This window comes from Dermochelys coriacea, chromosome 2 (genome assembly GCF_009764565.3).
Source record: "Dermochelys coriacea isolate rDerCor1 chromosome 2, rDerCor1.pri.v4, whole genome shotgun sequence".
NCBI lineage: Eukaryota > Metazoa > Chordata > Testudines > Dermochelyidae > Dermochelys > Dermochelys coriacea.
This window is the reverse complement of record NC_050069.1, coordinates 115720857-115741386: the sequence shown is the minus strand read 5'-3', so window position 1 is coordinate 115741386 and position 20530 is coordinate 115720857. Positions and strand designations below refer to the sequence as shown.

At 39.1% G+C, this 20530-nt stretch overlaps 1 protein-coding gene across 1 annotated transcript in view; it reads left to right on the top strand.

Annotated features, from left to right (window-relative positions):
• Positions 1-20313, top strand: part of TMEM170B (transmembrane protein 170B) — a 29143-nt gene extending 8830 nt beyond the window's left edge. Inside the window, exons 2-3 of the mRNA XM_038392071.2 lie at positions 9850-10020; positions 16359-20313. Coding sequence (XP_038247999.1) covers positions 9850-10020; positions 16359-16489 — 302 coding nt within the window. The 3' untranslated portion in view covers positions 16490-20313. The remainder of the gene's footprint in view (positions 1-9849; positions 10021-16358) is intronic.
• The last annotated feature ends 217 nt before the right edge of the window (positions 20314-20530 follow it).

Here is a 20530-nt window from a genome sequence, read left to right as displayed (position 1 = left end):
CTAACTTTTGGATGTTGGATTTTGCAACCTTTGCATTTTTCAATGTAGTTTTTTAATCTTTTAAATTTAAAGAGATCTTTTTTTTAATCACAGGGAGCTATACTGAACCCGAATTGAGTCATCAGTGGGGTTTGGATCTTTTCATCCAAGCACAGACCACTTGAGCTAACAAACTGGTAGCAGTAGCAGGCTGAATAGGTGGATCAGGCACTAGAGAGGGATGAAAGACATTTTGCCAGTGGGTTTCACAAATATTTGCTGACAAGAAGAATATTGAGATTTGGGACTCCTGGTTTCAATTCTACGTCTCTGAGAGAAGTGTTCTTTCTAGTGATTATAGACCTTTCCCTGTTCTTTCTCCCACCTCCCCCCCCAGCCTATCTATTTAAACAAACAAACAAACAAAAACCTGACTGGATTTTAATTGTCAGTATCTTTGTGGTTTTTTTTCTAAACTTCCATTACTATACTTGATCTTGAACGAATATGACCAACCAGTCAACTACAGGCAAACCAGCAAAATCAAAATTTTTGAACTTGGATACCTAAAACATAAGCAGCTAAATACATCTTCCACCCCCCTGAGATACTGTGTACTGAACTTGCTGTGAGCACTCAGCATCTATGGAAGATCAGACCAGTTACTTAGATGTGTAACTTTAGATGCTCAAGTTTGAAAGTTTTGTCTGGAGTCTGTTTTCAAAGCCTTTCAAAACAGCACATCTTCAAGCTATTTTAAATCTTGTTAATTTCGAGCCGAAGCAGGATGCCTTCCCTGTTAGTGAGGGACTGCTTGACCTGACCTGTGGCAGATACCAATCGCCATAATGCCTGCTGCCAAAAAAAAAAAAAAAAAAAAAAAACCTGAGGAGAGGTAACAGGTACCTTTCATGGGATTTGAGTACTACTTTGGTCACCCCAATCTGGGCTCCTTAATTGTGTCTGCAGTACAAGAAAAGTCAAAATTGAGTAAGTGTGTCCCCAAGGGCAAGAACCACAAAAGGTTTTGACCTTTTGGGGACAAAGTCATACAGTCTGCTTTCTTATAGATGCATGTGGCTAACTGTTAAGGCCTTGCTGCTCAGTTAGGACTTTCTAACACGGGACAGGGTGACTTCCTTTGTCACAAAACTCCAGCATGACAGCAGAGAGGAAGTTTTGAAGACATAGGTAAGCTAGTCAAATTAGTGGCCAAGACAACCCTACAGGCAGCAATGGATGCCTCAGACACTGCGGCTTGGTCTGTGGCCACTATGGTGACAATGTACCGAGTCTCTTGGCTGCAGGCATCTTTAGAGAAGCACAGGCCATGATTGAGAACTTGCCCTTTGAGGGCTTAGGCCTGTTCAGTGAGTTTAGAGCACTGCCTGTCAGCTCATTCAAAGACTCAGTTCAACCTTTGCTCTTTGTGGATTTATACCCCACCACCATACTGCAAGCCATATTGCCCTCAGCCCTATTCAAGACAATAGGCACTATCTTACCATCCTAGGCACCCTAAATATCATACCAAGAAGTGACCATGCCAGGAAGATACAGCAGAGGATGCCAGCCTTCCTCAGCAATACACCCCTCCCACAACATGTCAGCCAATTTGATGGTACCATTGGGAGCCACTTTGGACGCAGTCTGGAGAGCATCACCTTTGGAAGTTTCCTCACCTTATTCCACTGCATGTCGTCTACCATGACATTTCACGTACGGACAGGAGATTGCTGCCATGGCTCCCCTGTTCCATTCTTTACCTATACCTACCCTCTTTCTCCAACCATTTTCAAGGAACCTTCCCATGAGAGCGTGTTACATACAGAAGTAGCCTTGTTACTTCATCTAGAAGCCATAATAGAAGTTCCACCAGAATTGAAGGGAAAAGTCTTCTACTCAAGGTGTTTCTTCATTCTCAAGAAGCGAGGTTTTTTTTGTCCTATCGTAGATCTGAGGACACTCAGCAAATATATATGCTGATCATCAAGAGCCTGCCTCCCAGAGGACAGGTTCCTGTCGCTCTGGTTGAGAACTGACCCAAGATCAAATCCTATGGTGACTGTTCAAATGAGTCTTCGACTCATTGTCATGGTAAAAATTCCACTTGTAGTACTGACCGCTACCCTAGATCCATGCTCAGCCCATCAGTGCTATCCATTAGAGTTCAGAGTAAGCTCTTACCTGGCACTCCAGCTAACACTACTTCACCTTTAGAAAGAGAAGAGTATTCTTTCTCTTCCTCTGGCTCAGATAGCTGCAGGGAGATGTCACCAACATATTCCCCAAAATCCTAGGCCATTTGATCCCTGTCTTTCAGAGAAGGGAGACTAGAGCACATACCCTAGGCCTAGAAGCTTAAAAGGGACATGACCCCATTGTACCCATCCCCTAGCCGCCTAGGGCATACCTATATCGGCACCCTTGGCCCTACTGGGTATCATGGGTCTTACAGCCAGCCAGGAAGTCAGCATCTACAGTTTCAGCCAGAATGAGGTGCCTCTGTCTATCAAAGTATGGGGAGTATTGCAGGTGGCCCAACCAGCAGTCCTTCCAACTGAATAATCATGGGAGCAAGACTCTCTGAAGAAGAGGATCCATAGGCTGAGGAGCACAACATTTTTGCTCCCATCTCTTTTTTGTCACATGATGACTTTGTTTCCCACTTTCACTAACATGCAGCCTGATGCAGACCTTTCAAGAGCTGTTCTGTTGCATGGAAGACACAAGAGTCCAGTGGAAGCTTTCCAGGGGAAATCTCATAAATTCCTTGACACCTTGCATATTACTCCTTCAGGACATCTTGTGATACCAATACATGAGAACATACTTGAGCCAGCTGTCACGCTGTCTTGAATGGCTTATGACCATAAGTGCCTACCTCAGGGCAGACTGTCAGAAAGAGGACAGTCACCCCAAACTGGTGGTATGCTCTATAATTAGAGTTCACCAAGCCAATGACAAATGTGAACTGGATCATTGTAACAGTCTCACCATGGAGTCATAGACAATTCCCTGGGCCACTCTAGTCTATATTACCACTCAGGCAAGCTGGACTTAGTGGTAAATATTCACTTACACCAAAAATCACAAAGTATTCAGGTTGCTTCAAGACGCAAGAGAACAATCACTTGCCCAGATCGGTGGATACCCTAGATCTTACACTAGAGACAACACCTATAGCCAATCCTATAATAAAGTAACTTGAGGATTTATTAACTAGGGCGATGTCTACTCTATTGCAGTAAGTCGACCTACACTACGCAACTCCAGCTACGTGAATAACATAGCTGGAGTCAGTGTACCTTAGGTCGAGTTACCGCAGGGTCTGCATCGCAGGGTGTCGACGGGAGAAACTCTCCCGACGACTTACCTTACTTTTCTTGTCAGAGGTCGAGTACAGGGGTCGACTGGAGAGCTGTCTATCGATTTAGTGGGTCTTCACTTGATCCGCTAAATCGATCACCAATGGATTGATCTCAGAGGTTCGAGCCTGGCTGCAGTGTAGATGTAGCCTAGGAAAAGAAATGTTATTTACAGCTTAAAGCAGGCAAACTTATACACACAAATATGTTGCAATCTAAATGCTAAGAATGACAGAGTTGTAGTGATCTGTCAGTTCAAAATGTCTTACAGGGCAGACCCAGGGGTAACCCTTGCGGTCTCCAGCTTCAATTAGTCTTGGCCCTGTGAGAGTTCAAACAGCAAGGAGATGGAAAATTTTCTGTGTCTTTGTTCTATTTCTTTCATTCAGCCTCCAAGTCCATAAGATGAGCTTCCTTGCATGTAGCATTTCCAAGGTGTGATATGGCCATATCACAATCCTTTATATTGCGATATTCCTTGATGGCCTATCTGATTTTGATTGCCCTTGTGGATGCGTGAGGTGGGAAACACTCTTCCCATCTGCGCTCACAAGTTTAGAGTGAACGTTTTCAAAGTTACAAAGTAAAACTTCCATATCTTCTTATCATGTAATACAGACATTATAAATAAGATTAACACATACGGCAACTTGCCAACATTCTGTAGAGTGTATACATTGTTATAAAACTAATATCTGTTTTGAGCAACACTAACACATAAGTGAACTAGTCTGGTCTGCAGCTATCAGTTTGTCACTTCTTAGCTAATGCCTGCAACCTTGGCAAGAGTTGGCACTAGACCTTGTAGCATCACAACAGCCAACTTGCTATGTCAGACAACAGCATCTCTGGCACCTACACCTGAGTGCCTAGAGAGGAAAGATCTGTCCCTGTCGGCAGGGTTTGAACAATTTTACACTCAACCTGTGCCTGGTAATGGCACATGAAGAGGCAAAACAACAGTGACCACCGAAGACCACACCCATGTCAAGGAACCGAAAAAGCTGGACTTGTTGGGACTAAAAAACTGCCTATCAGCCAGTTTACAAATGATTGCTAATTACCATGTTTTATGAGTGAAATACAATTACTTAAATTGGAATAGTGCTGATAAATTTTTACATAAACTTCCTCTGGAGAGTTAGGGAGAATTGTAATCTCCTGCGTCTGAAGGAATGCTGGTGGTACACTCTTTTTTTTTTTTTTTTTTTTTTTTTTCCCCCAAGCTGCACTGGATAAGACACAGCAGCAAAGTCCATAGCTGTCTTGATATCCACAAGGAGATCTTTGTTATAGTCTTCTGGAATACCTAAAGAAGTCGAGGTGGCAATTGAGGACCTACCCTTTGAGCGATGTTGTATTGTTTAGTCCCAAGACTGGCAAGGCCCTATGCTCCTTAAAAGATTCTAGGCAACATTGAGTTCTTTGTAAATGTATACATCAGCACTCGGGCGAAGGCAGATTAGGCCTCAGCACTATCAGACAACCAGGCTTCTTGCATCACAAACTGTCTGAAGCGTCCAGAAAGAGTCAGATTGCAGAGGAGAAGGCCATCTGCCTCTTCTTCTTCAGCTGCTTATGCAGCATCATTTTCAAAAAGCAGATTTGACTCCTCAGTTAGGAGCCACATAACTGCTTAAAGAATTCTCTCTTCTCTTCCCCCACCTCCTTCAATTTGAGAACAGTTTTTCATCTCATAAATATGGACTGATGAGTACAGGAGATTGCAGAGGTGGGGTACTCCATTCAATTCCAGACTCTTCACCCTACATATCCCTTCCCCATCCATATTCAGAGACCTTTCTCACTAGAGCACACTACAACAAGAAGTGGAATAATTTCTAAGGCTGGTCTACGCTACGGTTAGGTCAACGTATGTGTCTGCACTCCAATATTGCTCCCGCTGCTGTAAATCACCCACTACACTAACTTAACTCCGCCTCCATAAGCAACGTAGTGCTTAGGTCTGCGTTGACCTAACTATGTTGTGTTAGCGTAGACACTGCGTTGACAGTTCCAGTGCCCCACAGTTCAAGGTAAATCGACGCTCCTGGTGAGGACACATACCACTGACCGAAGGAGCTGTTGTGGACATGCCAAACCAGTTTAATTACTGTGGTGGGTGTACATCCACATAACTTAAGTCAACTTAATTTTGTAGTGTAGACTTGCCCTAAGTCTTGGAGCAGTTGAAGTCCCTCGAGATTACAGGGGAAACAGGTTTTATTACCCTTACTTTTGAATACTTAAGAAGAAACGGGTTTGACATTCAGTTAGACTTGCAACAGCTGAACATCTTCATCCACATGTTCATCTTAAGAATGATCACTGTGTTCTCCATAATTCCCTCTGTTGATCCACAGAACTGGTATTCAGGTCTTGCCCCAAAGTCATTTATCAAATGCGTAGTGGTAGCATACCTCAGAAAACAAGTTACCCAAGTTTTTCCTTACCTAGACAGCCTGGCTTATTTGGGAGAGATCTCCTCAGCATGTGACTTTTGCCCATTATCGGGTACTCCAGCCTTTTGCTTCCCTCTGAGTCAGTCAACAAGGAGAAGTTGTTTTTAATTCCTTCCCAAACAATAGAGTTTATAGAGGCATTACTGGAGTCCACCACAGAAAAGGCTTATCTGCCTCATCTGAGATTCAACTGCATAGTAAGTCTGGTCAATCAGTTACAAGCCCAACCTTAGACAACAGTAGTTTGCCTCAGTCTTCTAGGGCACGTGGCCTCTCACATTTTCATAACTTTGCGTGCCAGACTTCACCTTCAAGGCTCGCAAGAGTGGCTGAAGTCTATATATCCGCTCAACAGACATTTAGACATGAGAGTGCAGATCCCACTAACCCCCAAGTCCCATCATATTTAAATTAGATTAAATTGGTGGACAGATCCTCCAGAAGTATGCAGGGTTTACCTTTATTTCCACTATTGCCATCCAACGCACAGATGACAGACGTTTCCAGTCTAGTATGGGGGAATTCACCTTGATCATCTCCACGCTCTGGCCTTATGGTAACTGTGGTTCTTCGATATGTTGTCCATATATATTTTATGACCAGTTCTCCTTCCCTGCTATTGCGGAGTCCTTTAACACCTTGATTCTATTATTGGCGAAGGAACTGAGAGGTAGTTAGGATTGCCTGGATCTTTATGATTTTAGGTGGGAGGTATGAGGACACATGGGGTGCATGTACAGACTCAGCAGACACTGTTACCCAAAAGAATCCAAACCTGAGCACATGGGGTGCACGCTTACCAAGAGCAGAACAGTTTCTTCTTCCAAAACAGTGGATGCTATCAACTCTTGCACCTTATTCTGTGGTGTCATTGATATCAGTATTATATTAATACACTATCATGATGGTACACAATCCTGGCTGAGACTGCAGCGCGGGTACCATTCAAATAGCTTGTCTCTTCACACTGAAAATTCAAGAGAAAAACCTTCTGGGAATGTTTCTTGATCATCTAGTGCTTAGGCTCTTAATTATAAATCCTCTCACTATCCAATCCTGTTTCTTTTGTAGTTCTTTGACCATGGAATTGGAAAAAAGAAAAGTTGGCAGCCCTTATAACTGTGAAAATAGCTTTCTGAATGTAAAATAATGTAGTAATATCAGGCTAAGACTGCAGCAGCAATTTTAATGTGTCATAGAAATGGGGATTGATTAATCATTTTCTGAAACAGAGCTGTAGACTTTTATGTTTTTGGCTATGCTTGCAGTTAAACTGTGTTCAGCACTGATTCAGCTGGACGCACTATCAGCAATGGGTATATTTTACAATGTAAAGAAGGCTCTAAAAAGGCAACCTTGAATGGATTCAGTTAAAGACAAAGCACATTTTACAGTGGGTCATAAGCAGGGCCTGTGTACTTCATGGGACACTGGATCCATACTTTGCAGGAAGGTTTCTTGATTCCTACCATATGTACTGTTCTATGTTATACTTTAAACATTCACTTGAGACTTTTATTGAAATTAATATAAAGTACTGTGCTGGGCAAGGCCAGATGGCTATAGAAAAGTAATGGGAGATAGATATATTAGCTCCAGGCTAAACAAATCCCAAGATAAGTAAAATGGCAGCTGCTCCAGGTCAATTAAGGCACTTGGGGCCAATTAAGGACTTTCCAGAAGGCAGGGAGAATGGTAGGTTCATTGGGACACCTGAAGCCAATCAAGGGCTGGCTAAAACTAGTTAAAAGCCTCCCAGTTAGTCAGGTGGGTGTGCATGTCAGGAGTTGTGGGAGGAAGTTGTGCTGTTGGAGAGACTGAGTAGTACACACCATACCAGGCACAAGGAAGGAGGCCCGGAGGTAAGGGTGAAGTGGACCTTGAGGAAGTGAGGGCTGCTGTGGGGAAGTAGCCCAGGGAATTGTACATGTCACTTTTTTTAAAAAGTCAGCTACCATAGCTGATACTATTAGGGTCCCTGGGCTGGAGCCTGGAATAGAGGGTGGGCCCGGGCTCCCCCCTCCTTTGCCCCCTGATTAATCACTGAGACACGAGAGACTGTGCAAGGAAGGATAACTTCTCCTCTCCTCCCTCGCTGGCTTATGATGAAAATGGCTCAGTAGACTGTGACCCTTGTCTCTAGAGAGAGAAGGGTTACGTGGAGGGTCACAGTAAGCCTCTGAGGTTAGCGAAATCTGCCAGGAAATGCGGGACCCACGGAAGCAAGGACAGAGCTTTGTCACAGTACACACAGGAAATATGGTACAATTCATTTTCATGATTAGTACAATCCGTTCAATTTTAAATAATTTTTGTTTTGTTTTTTTCCACTACAATAAGTGTTATCTAGTTCTTTGGCAATCTTTTGACAGTCTTTTAAAAATATTTTATGCTACCCCTAACTTTTCACTGTTTGTTTTTAATGTATAACTACATTTTAGAAGTTGAGGGGAAAGCTAGAGATTTTGGCATGCAAATAAGGGAAGGATAAGCACCCATAAAGAGTCAGGAGGAGATTTGTGGGTTTGAGGCATGTAGCACTGGAGTGAATGGGAGCATTCTTAAGTGGCCTTTCTGATTTGTTAGTAGTTCTCTCATTCCCATATACCTTCAATGATCCTTACTGCTCCTTTTACTTTCAAAGTAGTAGTAACATTTGTCTGACATTTGAGAGGGGGACCTGTTTGTATTCAAGCACACGTATTACACCATTAAGAACTTCAGTTTTAGTGGTTAACCAGCTGTGACAATATAATGTAGGCATATTTTGAAGAAATAGTAGAAATTACTAGACTGACATTGTTGACTAATTGTAAATAAGCAACTAGAAATATAAAAACAATTTGTAACTTGGCTCTTTATAAACCTTAGGTTTTTGACTTAGGTACAGTAGAACCTCAGAGATAAGTCCATAACTCTGGTGTTCATACCGGTCAACCGGACATCCTGTGGAACCAGAAGTCCTCAAACAGGCATCAGGACAGACCAAAACAAAAAAGCAAATACTATACTGCCTCGGGGCTTTAGCACCCAGGCTCAGGGCTTCAGCCACGGGGTTTGTAGTTGCAGCTGGGGTGGGGGGCTTCTGACTCTTTGGAGCACCGGGGCTCTGATTCCAGTTTCAGCTTCACGAAGGGTGTTGGGGTTCAGCCCCACAGGGGGCGCTGCAGCTCAGGGGTTTAGCTATGAGGGGAGTGCCCAGTTCCAGTCCCAGCGCTACCCCTGTAGCTAAAGCCTTGGCCCCCCCCCGCCCCAACTGAAGCCGGGAGCGGAACCATGGGGAGCTCTGAGCCCCAGCGCCCCCCGTGGGGCTGAAGCCCTGAGCCCCAGCACCCCCCACAGTCTAAAGTGCTGAGCCCTGCTTCTCCCCTAGGGCAGAAGCCACACCCACCCGGAGCCCTGACACCCCACACCTCCTTTGCAGCTGCCAACCCAAACCTTCCCCCCCCCCCATGGCTGAAGTCCATAACCTTTTGCTTCAGAGCTACAGAACATTTCAGAGTTCCGGCCAACCTCCATTCCCGAGGTTCCAAGGTTCTACTGTAGTAAAAATTCCTCTCCCTTGGGGTTAATTTGTTCGTCAGAACTCTTCATTTAAGTTTTTTTGATTAGCTAGGGTACTAGCCTTCATCTTATTTTCCCCATTTAAATCACTAATCTTTGCACCTTTTTTAAGCTTACTTGTTTGCATATTTTTGATAAGCTTGTTTGCATGTGACAGTTGAATAGTTCTACAGTAGATACTATATATTAGTGTGAAAGTACAACGAAATTTGGTTTTAGAAACAGCTCGAGGGAAACACGTTGCTTCAGAGGTACTCTTCTGATGAAGGTGAACCCAAATTTTACTTGGAATTTTTGGATATACTTGGGGGTGTTTCTTTAAGATGGTTGGCCAAATAGGTATAGTGTCTTGGGCACATACCACTATCTTCAGATTGATTTCTTCTGAAGATGGAAATCAGTGTTTTTCTTTAAAAATACAGTATTTCTAAACGTCTTGCTTTATAATAACTTTTATTTGACTGCTTTCTTTTCAGAGATGTGGTACTGGGTTTTCCTATGGGCTCTCTTCTCCTCTCTCTTTGTCCATGGTGCTGTGGGAGTGTTAATGTTTGTGATGCTGCAGAGGCATAGGCAGGGGAGACTAATCTCTGTCATTGTGGTCAGCATTGGATTTCTGGGTTCTGTATCTGGAGCAATGATAACCAGTAAGTCTCTTTTGTTTTTACATATAGTTTTACATCTTATTTTCAAAAGAACGTTATGTCTTAGCTATTCTGGTAACTATTCATACAAATTTGTTACCTTAATCATGTAGTTTTTCCTATGAGAATGTCAACTTGGTTGCTCCTTCTCCTGTGTGAAGATAAAGGCAGTACAGAACTGTCAGAGGAGCAGAGGACTCCTCAGATCTCTGTGTCCTCATATTTGCAAATCGTGGGGAGACCTCTGTTCTGGAAAGGGTATCATTCCATTCTTCTTTACTGAGAATGGAAGTGACAGCTCTCCAGTCTCCTGGGGTTCTGTGATAAGTGTTTCTAGTTATAGGGAGGAAATCATGTATTCTTAGACTTTGTCTATGCTGCCAATTGAATGACAAAACTTTTGTTGTTCACAGGTGCTTAAAAAGCCCCCCTCCGCCCCCTCGAAAGATACAAGTTTTGCCGCAGCAGGTGGTGGTGTAAATAACACAAACGCCACTCGTAGGGAGTGGAAGTATTTTGTTGGCAAAGGTGCCAACAGACAACATTTACACGGCCAGACTTTTAGCGTCATGGCCTTGTTGCTAAAAGCTGTGTAGTGTAGACAAAGCCCTAGTGTCACGATGGTTTCCTCTGCATTTGGCTTGCCACAGTGACTCTGCTGGTCTTGTCCTACTACCTGATGGTTAGGCCACCAATAACCTCAATGTCTTGGATCCCCACTTTGAACCAATTTATGCTCTGACAGGAAACAATTGTTCTGAAGGAGTTAGATCTCTGAGCAATCAGATGCAAACTAAACAGACAGGCACTTTTCTGACAACGTGGGAAATCCTCTCTTCTAAAGAAAAAACCTCTCCACTCCCTCATCTCTCAATCCTTGGACCCAAATGAGGAACTAGGCCTTATCTTTCTGTGAGAATTGCATGGATATAACTAAAGCAGTTCAGAAATGATTTAGTTAAATTGGAGCAACCCCTTTAAGTGAATCTCCTATTTTGGTCTGACTGCATTATTCATTTAGCTTAAGCCAATTACTCACCAACTTAAGCTAAATCAAAAAGGTTCTCTAAGCAAAATAAGAGTCTACGCAAGAAGGTTGCACCAACTTGACTAAATCTGTTTTTAAACTGATTTAGTTATACGGATATGACTTATCATGCAGACAAAAGCCTAAGAGTTGGAGTAAAGCCGAAAAAAGCAAAGGGGCAGAAACTTGTATTTCATTCATTAAAACAATGCCCATATAAGGAATTTTCCAACACTAAAGTGAATTGGTTGAACAGAACCACGGTAGACTACAGGAGTAATTTCAACCAAGGAGTCATTAGTACCATCAGTGGGATGAGCTAAGTTAGATCTAGATCTCTTTGCAAACTGGATAAACTGAAGTCAAAAGGTTCTTGTTAAGGCGTAGGGACCATAAAACCAAGGCCATTGACTCCTTACCTCAGCTGTAGGCAAAATGTCATCCCTATTCGTTTTTTCCCATTCCACTCCCTCCAAGGATTGGTCGGGAAATCAGGTGAGAGAACAAGAGTGATGTTTCTGGCTTTATCATATTCCCTGGTACTCTGTAACAGCTTCAGCAACAGTATTGTTCTTAAAAAGAAAAGGAGGACTTGTGGCACCTTAGAGACTAACAAATTTATTAGAGCATAAGCTTTCGTGAGCTACAGCTCACTTCATCGGATGCATACAGTGGAAAATATAGTGGGGAGATTTTATATACACAAAGAACATGAAACAATGGGTGTTACCATACAGATTGTAACAAGAGTGATCAGGAGAGGTGAGCAGGAGAGTGGGGGGGGGAAGGAAGGGGGGAAACCTTTTGTAGTGATAATCAAGGTGGGCCATTTCCAGCACTTTACAAGAACTGTAAAAATACAAGCCTTTTAAATAGGGCTGTCAATTAATTGCAGTTAACTCAAGCGATTAACTCAAAACAAATTAACTCAATTAAAAAATTAATTGCAATTAATCCAGATTTAATTGCCCGGTTAATAATGGCACTTTAAATTTATCATAAATATTTTTGGATGTTTTTCTACATTTTCAGATATATTGGTTTCAATTACAACAGAGAATACAAAGTGTACAGTGCTCACTTCATATTATTTTTAACTACAAATATTTGCACTGAAAAAAGATACTATTTCTTTTGTTTATTTTTCAGTTCACCTCATACAAGTACTGTAGTACAAACTCTTTATCGTGAAAGTGCAATTTACCAATGTAGAATTTTTTTTACATAACTGCTCTCAAAACCAAAACAATGTAAAACTTTAGAGCCTACAAGTCCACCCAGTCCTACTTGTTTAGCCAATCACTAAAGTTTGTTTACATTTACAGCAGATAATGCTGCCCACTTCTTATTTACCATGTCACTTGAAAGTGATAAGACATTTGCATGGCACTTTTGAAGCTGGTATTGCAAGGAATTTATGTGCCAGATATGCTAAACATTTGCATGCTCCATCATGTTTTGACTTTTAGATTGCACTATCTGTTTATCTTTTTTACTGTGCAAATAGTTGTAATAAAAATATTAAAGTGAGCACTCTACACTTTGTATACTGCATTGTAATTGAAATCAATATATTTGAAAACGTAGAAAAACATCCAAAAATATTTATAAGAAATTTAAATTGGTATTCTGTTGTTGAACAGTGCGTTTAAAATTGTGATCAATAACAATTAATTTTTTTAATCGTTTGACAGCCCTACTTTTAAAACATTCTCTTTCCCCAGGATACTCCCTGTCTCAGGCAAGAATGGGATGTTTCAAGATGACCCTTTAACTCTGCTGTCCAGTAAAAGCGAAAGAATAAAGTCACATAAACTGTACACACTCTGTCCATACAGCAGCAGTGATTCCTGATAGATGTCTGCCACCCCATTCAGGCAGTTACTAGTTACCATAATTATTCCAGGCCTTTAGATATCCATGCCTTAAAAGGTAGTTTCATTGCAGTTTACTTCCCAATCCACAATTGCCTCTTTTTCTTTTTTTTTTTTTTTAAGAATGATCTAGATGGCCTTTACTGTGGGTCACACTTACCTAAGGTGTTTTTTAATGTACTGCAATAGTTGAAACTGGAGAGATATGGTACTGGGGTTGGAATTTAAAGATGTTCTATTTTTTTTATTGGAACTGATTCACTTCCTTTATGCATAAAAGGAGGAGCAACCCAGTTGTTTGTCTGGGAGTTCTGTCTTGTGGAAAAAATTTATAACAAGTAGGCAAAACTTGTGTTTGTGTAAATAATGCATATTTCCATGTTTTTTGAATGTACTGGACTCCTCAATCTTTCAGTGCATCATTTCCAAGGGCTGGCTTAGAATGCTGCATCACTAGCTGCTAATCAAGATACTAGAGGAGCAAAATAATTTTATTAGCAGGTATTGTCTGTTTTGGCAAGTGGCAGAGAACACTGCTGCTTAACCTGCACAGCAGGCTGTAGTAAACTTGTTAAGATAAGCTATGGCCATGAAATGATTTTTTCCCCCTTCTGAATAGTTTACTGCATTGCAAATTGTGATGTGAATTGAGGTATTCCATCCTTTTCCTGTTTAGTATTGTATTTTAGGTAGGTTAAATTTAAAGTAATTATTTCCACGTGACAAGACCAACTTGAGTCTCCATTTTACATTTCACATCTCCCTGCATCTGTTGTGTTTTTGGGAAATGCAGAATAGCTTATTTAAATAAAGAAATTGTAATTTGACAAATGGAAATTGTGTCCCACTAATTGGCAGGAAGTCCAGAATCTCTGTGTCAGGAGAAGGAATGTTTGTTAAATGCACTACAACTAAATGTTGATAGAGCATGCAAGTTGTCTAATGGAATTTCATGTTTGTAGACAAGAAGCTGTAAGATACTGATTAAACAGCATTGGACAATGTCATGCATATCTCTTTTCTTCTTGCCACAATGTTCTAGATGCAGGAATTTTTGATACATATATTCCTCAGATATTGCTCCCCTACTTATTTGCTGTTTACTTTTCTATTTATTATGTTGGCAAATTTCAACCAGTGTGGCTTTTGGCTCCATTCCAATTTTCCTGTGTTTATAAAATGCAAATTGCTTGACACACCCTAATTTGCAATCTGATAAGAATAGATTTAAAGTCTCTCAAACTGCCAAAGTTTGAGAGGTTTACAGCAATGACTTTTTTCACCTAAATATTGCAAGCCTTTCAAGAGCTCTTCAATCTCTGTCCCAACTATTAAGACACTAGAGTTTGAGACCATTTTTTAGGAATGCTGTTTGTTAAAACCAAGCAGCTGGATTTCAGTTTGGGGTGCATTCACCAACAAAAATGATCTCCAATGCAGGAAGAAGGGCTCTGTCTAAAGAATCTGTTTGATTTTGACAGTGAATAGGCAAGAAACATTTAGGAAAGAGTTTGTACCAGATGGTTGAAATAATATAAGCGTGGTATTTCTGGTGAGATACTGTAGATGGCAGCACAGAATAGTTTTTCTGAAAATAAAAAAAAATCCCTTTTTACCTAACCAACCCCAGCAATACCTACATGGAGTGTATTGTTTTGAACACAGTACTTTGTCATTTGGAATAGCGGCATGCACTATGGTTGGTATGAAAACAAGATTTTTCTGGTTTTAGAAGGTGCCAAATTAGACATATTGAGCCTGTTATACTTGCTGAAACTCAGTTCAAAGTAGTGTTTTTCCTTAAAGTTAATATTCCTTGCTTCTGTTTACTTTGGCACACCATCCCATGATGCATTGACCCTGCAAAGGGCTCTTTTCATGTTTAAACTAAACCTATCTTCATTAACATCAAATATGTCCATATGTTCTCCCTACATTCTGGAGCCTGAATTGGCCGTTCCTTTTCCTTGTGATCTTTAAGTACTTAACTGTAATAAAGTGGCAGGTAAATTTTTCCATACTAAATGTGTACCATTCCACCAAACTTTTATTCCTCTAAGAAACTTCTTCTAATGCTGAAATAGGATGTGTTGCCCTCCATATGTTTTCTGAATGCATGAAAAATAAGGTGCAATGAAAATGGATTACTGTGATCCAAATCATGCTAGCACGTGGGATATCAAAATAAAAAAATTAGTTGCTCTTAACAGAACTGTTGCAGGCTCTTAGATTCTTCTACTGACAGATTGCAAAGGTACACTAAGCAGGACTGAGTTTCGTTGTAAATGGAAACATCTAGAATTATTTTGGAAGGCAAAGATTAAATGTTATACAGCAAAACCTAATGTTCCTGGGTCATAGCTTCATCACTGGTATAGCAGTGCATGTTATTCCCAACTGTTGTTCACTGCTGCTAATGTCACTTTTACTCATATTACATCATTCGTGAATAAGACTTCATGATTTTATTCTTTGATCTTGATTTGTAAAACATCATGTACTGCATGTATGATGTGATATTTAGCATGAGGAAGCTAGTGGGAAGGAGTTACTAGTAGAGTCTTGTTAATTTACAGTATGGTATTCTGTTTTTTTAGTTTACCCAGAACCTATCCTGGCCTCTTGGGCGCTATACAGACTTTTGATGAAAGCCCACACACAGAAGTGCAAGAAACTTATTTCCTCGCTATTAAACATTGTATAGAACATTATATTGATGTTATTTTTCATATACTCTGGGGGGTGATATTGCGACATTTACAAGTATTATGTTTTTTTTTTTATGTATCTCTAATACAACTCTTAAAGATTTTAGCACTGGTAAGTCAGAATGATACTGATTTGCTATGATGAAATTGAGTTTAATCTCACTAGAAAATAGTTTATGGGGAACCCAGTTGAAATGTAGAAATATTGTTGGGTGATATAAATATTTTACTGTATCTGAGCTTTGCAAAATTCAGATATTTTTGATGAAGTGAATAAAACTATTATTTTCTTAATTATAATCATTGTTATAAGGGGATACAAGTGTAGACCGCATCAGCTGGTAAATTTTCCTGGCAATTTTTCAAGACTTCTTTACACAAAGATAAATAGTGTGAAAATGTCTGAGGAATCTGCAAAACTTAACAAATGACAAAAATAAATACATAAAATAGATGTATAAGTATATTTGTTTGAAAGTTGGGAACATTTGTGTATGTGAGTGTGTGTAATTTCCTAGGTTTTTAAAAAATGCACTTCAGCTGGGAAACTATACTTAATGCCTATCATGACAGCGAGAGAAGTAAAGCAAATTGTTGTTTAATAATTCTGCAGTAATAGTTTGATAACAGGTTTGGTAATAGAATATGTTGAGACCTGATATTAATCAGCACACGCCTCTGCTTTGACCTTTTGTTTGTGTAATAATTTCACGTTTTTTCTTGTGATTCTAGGTGCAGCAGTAGCTGGAATTTACAGAGTAGCAGGGAAGAACATGGCTCCTTTGGAAGCACTGGTATTTGGAGTTGGACAGACAGTACTGACATTGATTATCTCATTTTCAAGGATTCTTGCTACACTTTGAGACTTCAGTGAAAACAGTCAGTTGATATAAGGAAACCTGTTGTCTGCAGAGAAGCTTCCTGAAAGTGGCTTCAGTGGCTGGTGGACATGGATTGGTGCAACAGGAAGAATATGGGACCTGTACTTCAAATCTAGAAGTTCAGTCAAGTGGGAAAGGACTGCCCTCTAGTGTCTACACTGTTGTACTCCTGCTCTGCACCTTACGTGCCTCAGTCACAGGAAAGGTGCAATTAATGTATGTGAAGCTGTGAGATAAAGCACCTTGAAGAGCTGCCAATCAGGTTAACACTTGATGATGAGATCATTGTTCTTAATAGTGTTGAAATACAGGGACATTTCTGAAGATCAGTACATGTGCCAAACTTGAAGTTTAATTTTTAAACTATTGATAGTGTGAACATTTGAAATTGTAGTAATAGATGAGTGCTGTGAATATATTCCACATTAATTCAGGTAAACTAGTAAGGTACTTGCATTTGTTTAACTTAGTCCTACTCAGTGCTGAGTGTTACCCCATTCAACATATGAAATAACTACTTGATTTTTGAACTGTACATGAGTATTATTGGGATATAGGACTGCAGCAGTTCTGTTCATAAAATTAATGAGGTTAGCACTATATGTAGGAGATCTTTAGTGAAGCAATTCTGTGAGGTTCACCACCTATAGAAAAGAGATTTAATGGTTTTATTTCCACATACTTGGTATTTTATCAGTCCAAAAATCATCAAGCAGACTGTGAGTAGGGCAAACTAAGTACAATCTATTATGTATATTTACAAATGAAATTTAAATTATTCCTTTACTCATAAATTTTGTTTGAAATGTAGGTATTCATTAACCTTTCTGAAAAAGGTACTTGTGTTTATCTTCAAAGAAAGAAGTTGTTTCCAGTGTGATGTCAGAGAAATTACTTGTTGCAATTAAATCTTCTTTTTAATGATATTTAAAACCAGAACCAGTCTTTAATTCTGAAACATCTAATGTTTAAAACATGACCTAATCTAGGCTCTGAAAGAGAATTAAAAAAACAAGTAAAGAAACAACAAAGAACATTGAAATTGAACGGGATCATTGTTCCAGTATTCTGCTGAACAAAAACGGTAAATTTAATGTTAAGATCCGGTCTATCAGTATCAAAACTGGGACAATAGTGTAATGCATGTACTTCCTCATTTCTGAACTCATTTTATCCTATGTGGAGTTTTCAGATATTTAGCTTTCAGTAGACTTGTGTTCTTTCTACTTTAAAAGGAACAGTGGTAATATGCATGTAAAATGCACATATAAAATGGTTCAAAGCGAATAGAAATTTTAAAATATTACAGGAGTGCAGAATTCAGAAGGGCAAGAAGGTCTGTGTGCGGAAAGAGGGAATCATTCATATCCTGCTTCAGTGGAGTACTTTTACAACAGTTGTTGAATAAATGTGTGCATAGAGAGGGAGAGCTTATGCACCAGAGGTGTTGCTGTCATGATGTCCAAGATTATTCCAGGCCTGTTGAAACAGTAGTATTTGCAGCACTATCAAAAGGACACTGTCACAAAAGTTACTTAAAAATTACTTCGCTCACTGCTTTAAAATACAATAAAAATCTGATTTTACCATTATTTCCTCCATATACATTAGTTTATCAGTTATTATTCATAATTGGTAGGCTGCTGATATCTGTAGATAATTATTTAAATTTTTCTCATTAACTTAATTTATGAAAAATAATTGATTGCAGATAGTCAAGTCACTGACTTAAAAAAAAAAACAATTTAGTATAAATAAAATAACTGAAGTTATATTCCTTTTAATTTAATGTGCCTTGGAGAGAGAAATTTTAGGGGAAGGAATTTTAAATAATTTTACTGTCCTCTTACTGCTTGTTCTCTTCTTGCTTTTACTAACAGATTTGATTATCTGATGCAATGGTTTAATCAACAGAAGTACTGGGAGGAGTAATGAATTCTTATGGCATGACAAACTATGGAACCATGTTTTATCTGGATCTAAAAATTCCTTTCCTAAAACATAGTCTTCAGTAACTTGAATAATTTCAAGACTTCTTAACTTTCACTAGAAAGCTGCATCTTAGACTTCAGATTTTTTGCACATCTAACTAACTTGCTGTTCTATTCATAACGTTTTTGTCTTATGACAATTTAACATCTTCAGTCTCACCGTATTAAACCAATGACTACAAAAGACGCCATTACTAAGTTCAGAAGTTTGAATGAAAATTAAAATTTCATTGAATGGTAAACTGTGCTTTTCACCTCAATTGAGGTGCCAGTGAAGTGTTTGTTAATGTGCGCCTTCTTATGATATAGGTCAGCATTTTTCAGAGGAGGAAACCTCTGCAATATTAGGACCAGCTGTTGAATGATCTTTAGCTCAAGCATGTATTAGGTTTAAAAAATATATACGTTGCATACAGAATTGTCACTCTCTAAAATATGGTCTGAGCTGCTTAGTTGTCTATATTTATTATATGGTATTAATGTTCAGCAACAGTAGGCAGTCAGACTATTCAATATAATGTCCAAGTGGCTCCCCAGATGTCAATAGGACAAAACTATCAACTCTGAGGAAGAATTCTTAACTGCTTTGCTTTATGGGGAGATACGAGGATGAATAGCTTGGCACAAAGTACAGTATTAACTTATTGCCTTTTCACATTAAAATACAGTATTTGAATGAACAAGCAGTTACCAGTGGTGAAAACATCTTCAGTAGCCTTATGCCTTTGAAAGAAATAGATCAGTTTCAGCACTGATGTTTTATTCCAATGACTGCTTTTGGGAGTTGGATGGCTGCTGCACTCTTTGGCCCTTATTATAAAAAATGGTTATAGTCAATATGTATACATGTAATAACCAGGAATGGTCTTTTTATAATCCATTTTGTGAAAAATGTGTTTTAGAATTTACGCACGCTAGTAATTCACACAACATCTTGGAGTAAATTTCTTGGGACAGTATTATATCTTTTATTGTAATAGTACTGTGCAGTATTTCAAGACAAAGGCATCTTTTATATGAATGGCCCTATATGGATATGCTTGATGGTTATTATTCACTACAGTAGTGTAGAAGTGCAACATATCGACACAATTCTGGTCTTTGGAAAAATGACAGTGTGGTAATTGATGTGAAGAAACTTCAACCACTTACTTGTAACTTTAAGATAGAAGCTCTTTTGGTTTTTCAAGATTTAAATACCAGCTATATTTGATTATTAGCTATGCATCACTATAAAAAAAGAATTCTGTTTGCAGATAGCTAGAACAGCTGTGTTATATGAAGAAAATATTTCAAATCTTTTTAATTTTTGGTGATCTTCTTATGTTTGTTGAATGGATCTCTATGTACCATGGTTAGCAATGGAATTCTGGGCATACTCCTCAGTTGTTTACAGCAACAGATGACAGTAGTTAAACCAGTTTTAATGTACGAACACAGGGACCAAAGAGTGATTTATACTTCTGTCTTTATCTGTAATGTTACATAGCAGTATAAATATATTTCTAATGTTCATTGAATTGTGATTGTTTTAATCTAAGGAAATAATGATTCTTTGTTAGTTTTGCACTTTGCTATTTATTTGTTCTGTTTTTTTGTTTTAGTATGATTAGTTGATTTTTATTTTAATTACATTTGTCTTTTTTATTGTACATAGTACCATCTAGTAAATAGCTTTTTGTATTATAACTGTTTAGAAAATCTGTCCTTGTGTTTGTAAACTGTTCTTCTTTTTCACTAGCATGTGTATTTTGACATTTCATTCACTGAGCATATTTTAGTATGCCTTTAATACATTAACTTAATATTACATCATTAATAATTAGCTTTATGGCTTTGTACATGGTCATCCAAAGTAGTTAATGTATAATCTCACCCCATAGCAAGATGATCAGGAAAAAGACTTGAAGTTTTGCTCTTAAGATGTGGTAGTATTCTGTGTTGTTGTTAAGGATGGGTGAATCTCACTTTAGGTAAAATAAATGGATCAAATTGCACCAGAACTCAGAAAATTATACACTCACTCACTCTA